The following is an 8752-nucleotide window of genomic DNA, read 5'->3' on the forward strand; positions in this document are numbered from 1 at the left end:
CCCTGAACTTCATTTACGTATTACTCAGCCAAATTTCATGGTATAAGGCACTCGGCGTTTAGATTTTATCTACCATACAAGTCAGCTGAAACAACCAAATGTGTAATAACCTCAATCCAACATTCTGGGTTAAGAGAAACATCTAATAACAGTACTTCACATACTGGTTAATGATTTTTAGAGACTTTGACTGAACTCAATAGGTCATATTGATCCCTTCGTTATATTTTTATGCAAAATGGTGATAAAAAGCCCCAGACAGATGTAAACTTTTTTCTCCCCAAGTCCAAGAACCCACCCCAGCTTCAGCTCAGCACACACACACAGTGCTAGCTGGTTTATTTTATCAGTACTCAAGGGCTGCAGCCGCCTGCGGCATCCCCCTCCATCCCCTCACAACTCCCTGCATCCCACCCCCCTCTCCTCCACCCTCCCCACTCATCATCCCCACATCCTCACACACCCCCCCACACACACATCCTCCCTGCATCCCCACTCCTCCATCCTCCCATCGCAACCCTCTGCATCCCTCCATACTCTCCCATCCACCCCACATCTCCATCCATCCTCTCTGCCGCTCCCCCTCCGAAACCTCCAGAGGGGAAAGGGCAGCAGCAAGACCGTGCTTTGAGGGTTTTTTGACGGGCAGTGCCCACGAGGCATCGCTTTAGGACCAGTTTTTGCTTTCAGAAGGGCACAGTGGATCTCCACTTGCCTGGCAGATGGGGAGGGGAGAATCAGGGCAAGGCCGCTGCCCGCCGGCAGCAGGGCACCCCCTCACCACACCGGCACAGGGTCCGGTCCGCTCCCGCTGGAGCACGCACTCCTGCGCTTTTACCTCGGTATAAACCCCATGTCATTAATCTTAAAATCCTCTGGCTCCACGGAGCTATATTTAAATTGACATCGATGAAAAAGCAGAACCTTTCTCAGGTTTCCCCGAGATGCTTCATAAAAAGGGAATTCCGGATGTTTGAATTGGAAACTCACCCAAATGGATTTTTGTTAAGAAAACCATCATAACATTTACCGATTAACTGTGACCCGATTAGCATTCAAACACGGGAAGAACTCACTTTCGGTGCTGCTTTTCCAGCCTTCAGTCTACACCCTTCTACTCTGTTTACAGAGAAAACATACGCTGTTTTACCTATACTGGTACAATTAAAATGGTAGAGCTCCCTAGCATGGATGCATTTTTGCCAGAATAAATGTGTTATACCAATACAGCTTATTTATATACAGAAAAGAGAATAAACATCATGTATATTAGCTACATGTATACTTTACAGGCCCCAGAACTATACAGCACTGGCAAACAAGCCCCAGGGTGGGGGGCAGCTTTTCTGGCAGCTGTGCTTTGGGATGCTTGCAGAGAGAGATCATTCCCGCAGGCAGAACAGGGCTCTGAGGAGAAATCACAACACTGAACAAAGTCATCCAAATCTTCCCCAGGGTTCCTGCCAGACATCTCCAAGAGTCTGGGCTGACACAGCTCTACTGCTGAAGTGTTGCGAACATGGCCATCACCCGCCGCAGCCTAACAGCATCCATACTGGGTCATTATAGCTGTAAAAGGTAATTAGAAAGTGAAACATTATGCCGCACTAACAAAAATTATCCATCCGCACCAAACCTGCGTGCTGGTGGGGCCTGTTGTAATTTCCTCGCGGTGGCTCACCGGCCAGCAAAGGTGATCAGTGCTGGTTGAGGTGAGCCCCAAAGCCCTATTTGTAAATGCACCCGGAGAGCATCAAAATGTGTTCGGAAGGGCTGTCACTAACAGCTGGTGGCACTTGCCTTTGCTTTTCAAAGAGAAGGCGACACCTCGCCAGGACCCCTCTGCTCCTGGCTCTGAGCTGCTGTCACTGAGGTGCAACACTGCGCCAGCCAGCCCAGCAGGCAGCCTGCTCTTTGACACGGGGAAACTACACTTTAACAGCAAATAATAGAGAAACTCATTAAAAGAGAAAATAACTTAGACTTCTAAAAAAGTTATTTTACAAGAAAATAAAACCAAACCAAAACACTTGTCAGGTATTATTGTCAATGACTTCTAACGGATCTCTCATCTGGCCGAGAGGACTTTGGGTTTTATTAGCATCGGTGGCAGAGCGGGGAGGGCTCCCCAGCTCGGCACCCGTGCGCTCCGTGCCGTAAACAGCTCCGTCCACGGCGAAGGTTTGCCATTAAAGCCGTTTCTACCAACAAACGTCTCCGGGCAAGCGGCTCCCAACGTGGAGCCCATTAATCCAGAGGTCACGGTAGGCTGCTGGAGGTACAGTGTCTTCATTCAGAGCGTGGTTTACACCTCCAAATAGACTCCTTGCCGTTTGCTTGCGGACAGCGGGAGCGCGGGGCTCCGCGCCCGCGGAGCCGGCTCCGGGGCCCGGCCTCCCGCCTCTGCCGACGGACGGTCGTCTCCCAGCCCGTTCGGTTCTGCTGGAGGGCAAGGCTGAGCGGCAGGAGGAGGGCTGGAGAGCCCAGGGAAGACTCCGGTGGCCGAGATCCCCGCGGTCAGGGGGTGGTGGCTCTCGGGCCGCCGCTGCCGAGCGAGGGAAGGCTCCCCCGAGCTCCCGTCGGAGCTTTTCCTGCCGCGGAAAAAGAAATTTCCTCGGGATCCCGCTGGGAAGCTCGAAGCGGCCGACGCACAACCCCCGGAGAGACGCGGGTGCGCAGCCTGCGCTGCCCTGGGCGCTCCCGGGAACCGGGGCGAGGCGGCCCGGGGCTGCGCTCCGCCTTCGGCCCGGCGAGCCGCGGGGAGCCCCAGCCCGCCCGGCGGGACCGGGGACAGCCTCCCCCCCCCCCCCCGCCCCGGGGCAAGGCCGGTCCTCGCTGCTCGGCCCCGGCTCAGCAGAGAACGTGCTCCCCCAAGCCCCCCCTCCAACCCCCCCTGCTTTTCCCGCTCGCTGCCTAGCAGAAAAAAAATAATACAATAACAAAACTTGCCTTATTTAATGCCCTTACGGTCTGCGAAAAATAGTCACTTTACGGTCTGCGAAAAATAATCACTTGTCCGCCACTTACTCAAATGTGAAAAGAAAATATTAGCATCATATCGTAAGCGCGATAGTAATAAGCCAAGCCTAGCTATTCCCAAATCTCTGTTTGAGACCGCTGACGGACGCAGCTTGTCATTCTGTTAATTCAGGTTAATGCGCCAGTGAATCTACCTTTTAATTAAAAACGGCCGCTGTTTTCACGTGCACTGAAGTCGTTAGCCCGTAACCTCACCAGAAACAACAGCCAGAAGATGAAATGAAGTGACAAAGTCAAACGCCCACCGTGCCCTGCCCGCGCCGAGAGAGCCCGCAGCCCGCCCGGGCCCGGCCCGGCCCCGCCGCCGCCTTCCCCCTACCCAACGCTAATCCTTACCCCCAGATTAAATTAAACATTTCAAACGAACCGTTTGTTTAAATATCTAACTCATTTTAGCGTAAGAATACGAGCTTGCTTCCTGTTTACTCAGCCATGGCCGCATCCTGCGCTTGCAAACGCTCCATCGCTCATCCCGGGAGTTTATTTAACCTGGGAGAGAGGCAGCCACCCCCAGGCACCCCCCGAGCCGGGCCGGGCCGGGGGGGTACCCGCCGGCCCTCCGCTCACCTCCTCACCCCGGCGCCTCTCCGCAGCCAGCCCGGACCCCCTGGAACGGGACGAAACGGGCAAACGAGGAAAACCGGGAACGCTCCGTGTCAGGAACGGGCTGACTTCAGCGCGGGTTCACCTCGGCGGCAGGCTCGGGACTATTTTTAATTAAAGCCCGTAAATACAGCCAGCGCGGCTCCCTCCGTGCCCTCGGCGAGGGGTGGAAGCGTTACCGAAAACCGGCTTCAGCGCGGAGCTGCCTCGCGTTGGAGAGCGACCCGCTCCCCGGCACCCCCGGGGGAGCGATCCCGGCGGGGCGGGAAGCACCGACAACCCCCCACGCCCGCGGCTGCTAATTACCACCTTTAATTGGGAGGCCCGCCTAATTAGCGCCCCCGGCCCTGCCCAGGGCTGCCCCGCCGCGTCCCTCCCAGCCGCGCAAGCACCGCGCCCGCGCAAGCACCGCGCCCGCGCAGCCTCCGGCCCCGCTCCCCTCCCCTCGCTCGCTGCCTCTCGCCTTTTCCCGCGGTGCTTCTGGTTTTTAGCAGGACGGCGGTAATTGCATGTCTCGGTAGATGCTCTATAATTTGATATCTCGATGGAAAAAGCAAAAATACAGCGGGGACACGGGGAAAACAAGGCAAAAAAACCAACAAACCCAAAAAGGAAAAAAGCAAAGCGCCACGATTTCGTGCTACGTCGCAGCAGCTCACAGAGAGCGCTCAGGCCGCTCGCCGTCGTGTGCTGTCAGACAGCCTGCTACGCTCTGCCCTAACCGCCTTTCAAAAAAGCATCATTTAGGATGCGCCGTGCAGAAACCAATTAACTTCTGTGGCAGCCATTAACGTATCTTTAAAACGCGAAAGCATCCAAATTTGCCCGAGCAAAGACTGCGGGTCTCCCAGCCACGGGCAGGCCGAGCCCTCAGGGAAACCGACGGGAGAATCCGCCCCGGTACCGGCCGGGACGGCACCGCGCCTCCTTCTGTCTCTGCAGATCTGCCCGCGAACTTGGGTTTGAATCTCTAACCTGCCTCCCCGGGGGGAAAAAAAAAAAAAAAAAAAAAAATTAATTCACAAGCATTACACTACTCAGAGCAGTAGTTCATAAAATACTTTATTGAAATAAAGTAAATATCTTCGCATTAATAAAACTGATCATAAAATGCAGTTTTCGAATAACTAGGGGCACCACAGGGTTTTAGACAGCGAGTAGATGTGATAGACGGGATCCAGTGTCCTCCTGGCCCCTCCGGGCCGTCGCACAACACAGGCGTCCGTGGCGCAGCGCTCCACGGGCGCGGAGGGGAGCGGCGGGGGGGGTGGGGGGAAAGACGGGGGCGCGCCCGACCAAACCGCCCAATTCACCGGAGACCGAAGGCGACCGTACCCGCTAACCGTGCTGTCCTCCGTCCTCTCGCCCCCGGGCCGCCGCGGGCGGGCCGGAGAGGCGCGGAGCCGGCGGCGGGCTCGGCGGGCAGCGCCCGGCGGGGGGCGGCCGGGGCCGGCGGCGGTGGGGCCGGGCGGGGACCCTCACTCCTCCTGGCTGACCTCGGCCGGCGAGCCCAGGCTCTCGGGCGGCTTCTCGGCGTCCCGGGCTCGCTCCTGCTCCGAGAGCTGCTCGCTGCTGGGGATGGAGTTCTTCTTGGGGCGGCCCTTGGGCTTGGTGGGGGACTCCAGGCCGCCCCCCTGCAGCACCTGCGAGGCGGGGAGGGGGCAGAGGAGGGGGACACCCCGGTAAAACCGTGCTGCCGTCAGCCCGGGGCGGGACGAACCTCCCTCTCCCCCGTCCCCCAGAGCAAAGCACCGACCCGCGCCCATCGCCCTCCGCACCCGCGGGGCCGAGCTGCAAAGCCGGGCGGGCTCGGACCGGGGCGGGGGCCCAGGCGACGCTGGCCTTAAAGACCGGGGGCATATATATTATTATTATTATCATTATCATTATTATTTTTTGGCCAGGGCCGGCATGCAGAAGAACGAGCCCGCGGGGCAGCGCTCGGTACCCCGGCGGGGCGCGGACCCGGCGCGGTGCGGCGCGCAGAAGTGTCGGACTCGGGCACTTACTATTTTCTTCCATTTCATGCGCCTGTTCTGGTACCAGGTTTTCACCTGGAGCTGGCTAAGCCCCAGCGATTCGGCCAGGTCTATTCTGCGGGCGAGGGAGAGAGAGAGAGGCGGTGAGCCCCGGCAGCTTTCGTCTCGGCTGGCAGCTTTCCTCCTTTTTCAGGAAAAAATGAGCCCCCGTCCCGTCCCGTCCTGTCCCGCCCCCGGTCCGGAGGGTCCGGCATCACCTACCTGTCGGGCGTGGAGAGGTATTTCTGCTTCTCGAAGCGCTTCTCCAGCCCCATGAGCTGCAGCTCGGTGAAGACGGTGCGGCTCCGGCGCCCCTTCTTGGCCTTGCTGCCCGGCTCCGGGGGGCCCGGCTCCAGCTTGCCGCGGAGGTGCAGCTCCAGCGGGAGATGGGGCGAGGCGGAGCCGCCCTGCAGCCCCGAGCCGGCGGCCAGCAGCGCCGAGCCCAGCCCCGAGCAGCCCAAGGGAGCCAGCGGGAACTTGAACACGGCGGCCGGCTCCGCCTTCAGCACCGCTGCGGGAGAGAGGGGCCGTCAGCGCCGGGCAGCCCCCGGCCCCCGGGGACCCCCGGGGCTGCAGGGTGCCTCGGTTTCCCCCGGGATCCGACCCTGCAAGGAACCCCGGGCCCATCTGCTTTCTCGGCAACGACGAGGCGAGGCGGAGCGGAGCCCCCCGGGGTGCGGGGACCCTCGGGGCAGGGGTCGGGTCCCCCCGCCTCCGCCGTACAGGGTCAGGTTTTACCCTTCAACCGGCAGTTGCTAATTACGGAATGACTTGGGGGGGGGGGGGGTTACGACTGGAAGCGGTTTAAGTCAACCGAAAAGCGTTCCCCTTCAGTGCCACCCAACAGCCGCCGGGCCCGCTGCAGCCGGCTCGGCCCCGGCGGGTGGCGGAGGTCCGGCCACGGTCCCGGCTTTCCCCCCCGAGCGGTTTTCAGGATTTTTTCGACCGGGGAACAATTTATATCCCTCTCCGTGAACCGCAGCCCCACGATTTTCCCATGAAGACGCGCCCGGGGAGAGGACAGGGAGAGTTTCCAAAGGGAGCGAGCCCACCCCCGAAGATGCTGCTGGGGACACGCTCTCGGCCCAAGCCGCGGCCGCGCAGCCGCCCCGCTACCCGGCGGGCTGGGGTCGCTACCCGGCCCGGCCCGGTTCGGTTCTGTTCGGTTCGGTTCTCCCCGGCCCGGCCCGGCCCCGCCGCCGCCCGGGCCTGGGACCGCGAAGCCGGCGCTGGCCCCTAACCCGGGCAAAATTCGGGGCGCCCGGTGCTCTGCTCCTGCCATGCGGGTCGAGAGGGGCCCCGGTCCTGGCCGCCCTGCCCGACCCGCCGGCACCCACGGGAGCAAGCCCGGTGGCGTGAAAAGGACTTTTGGAGGAGTTTCTGCGGGCTCCCACGCCTCGGCCTAAGCAGAAATTGCGTTGTTGAAGCAAACAGACGCCTTACAGGGCCTGATCCTGTGCCGTGAGAGCTATAAAGAGCCTTTTATCTGGTTCACTATTTCAAATAGTTCTGCCCGTGAACACCTTGAAAATAATACTAATTTCCAGATATTCTGACATATGTTGCTCCCTTGCTATGGAGTTTGAGGCTTTCCTCTTCGAAAAGGAAAACAAGAAATTGGGATCCCCCTATTCCGTTCGTTTCTACGGATAAAGAGCGACGTCTCCGCAGATGAAGACGGCCTGGGAAATGAAAGCTTTCACAATCCCACATTAAATACTGGCGTTTAAAATATATTAAATACTGGCGTTTAAAAAAAAACCCCCAAACTATGTCGTTAATACACTGCTTTTGTCCTAGATACTCTGTCAGACTGGGTAAAGCACGCTGGCTCCCGCTTTAAATAAATATATATAAAAAAATATATATAACAACATATACTCTATATATATATATCGGGTTTCCAGCTAAATCCGTGTCCGCAGAGCACCGTGCCGCCTCTTGCAGCCATACAGATACATAACCCACCGCGTGGGCTCCAGCAATTCACACCTCCTCCAAAACCACGAAAAAAAACCCGATCAACAACAAGGGGCTCCCCGGGAAATTCAATGGCCGTTTTGTGCAAGCGGCGTCCGAGCCGTAAAGCCGCTTTCTTCCTTTTAGGCCCCAAATATTCGCCAGGCTCCAGGCTGGGAGCCTCCCGCGGCACGGCGAGGAGCCGGCGGGGATGCGCAGGGCCGGCAAAGCCCGGCAGCTAGTTTTTAGCCAAAATTCACGAGGTTTTCTTCAAGGGCACCGGCTCTAAAACGGCAAACGCCTCGCCGCCCCGCAGCCCGCTACCCCCCCCCTCCCCGCCCCAAGCCGCGGGAGCCCTCGGGGCTCGGGGCGGCCGCGGCCCCCCCCCCCCCCCCCGGGGACGTACCGAGGTGGTTGTGGTAGGGCCGGGCGGAGAGCAGCGCCTGCACCCCGAACTTGAGCAGCTCCCCGGCCGGCGCGGCCCCTTTGGCGTCCGGGGGGTCGGTGAGGATCTCCTCGATCATGAAGCTGCGGTAGCGGTGCGAGCGGTGGTCGGGGAAGGCTTCGGCCGGGAAGTAGTGCGCGGCCCCCAGCTCCAGCGGGTGCTGCATCCTCGCCGCCGCCCGGGGCGGCGAGGGGAGGAGGAGGAGAGGGGGGCGGTGGGGGGGGGGGGGGAAGCCCCGGCCGCCGGGGCCCGCCGGGCCGCCCTAGCGCAGCCCCCCGGCCGTCGCTGCTGGCAGCCGGGCAGCGGGGAGCCCCGCGGGGGCTCTGCCCATCGCCCCGCCGCCCCCTACCCTGCCCCTACCCCTGCCCCTGCCCCGACGGGCCGGGCCCGGCGCGGCCCCCCCAGCGCGAGTGGCCCGGGACCGCCCCGAGCAGCGCGGCGGGCCGGAGCCGTTACCGCCGCATGCACACACGGGGCGCGGCACCGGGGAACGTCTCTCCGCCCCGGGACGGCGGGCAGCGGCCTATTATACCGCCGGCCCCGGCGGGGCTGTCAGAGCTGCGGGGGAGGGCGCGGGAGGGGCTGCGGAGGAAGGAAGGGGCCGGGGCGGGCGAGTACCTGGAAGCGAGAGGTTACAGCAGAGCATTTGATCCCCTGCCATATAAAGCAAATTAGCCTTTCTGCCCGC

At 60.4% G+C, this 8752-nt stretch overlaps 1 protein-coding gene across 1 annotated transcript; it reads right to left on the minus strand.

Moving 5' to 3' along the window:
• Positions 1–5044: 5044 nt before the first annotated feature.
• On the minus strand, positions 5045–8231 carry BARX1 (BARX homeobox 1). The gene is made up of 4 exons (XM_052778291.1): positions 8026–8231; positions 5883–6171; positions 5652–5736; positions 5045–5285 (listed from the first exon to the last, which is right to left on the minus strand). Exons 1-4 carry the CDS (start codon positions 8228–8230, stop codon positions 5121–5123), a joined length of 744 nt encoding a protein of 247 aa, XP_052634251.1. The 5' UTR covers position 8231; the 3' UTR covers positions 5045–5120.
• Between the last annotated feature and the right edge of the window lie 521 nt (positions 8232–8752).

Source organism: Harpia harpyja, chromosome Z (genome assembly GCF_026419915.1).
Source record: "Harpia harpyja isolate bHarHar1 chromosome Z, bHarHar1 primary haplotype, whole genome shotgun sequence".
Lineage (NCBI taxonomy): Eukaryota > Metazoa > Chordata > Aves > Accipitriformes > Accipitridae > Harpia > Harpia harpyja.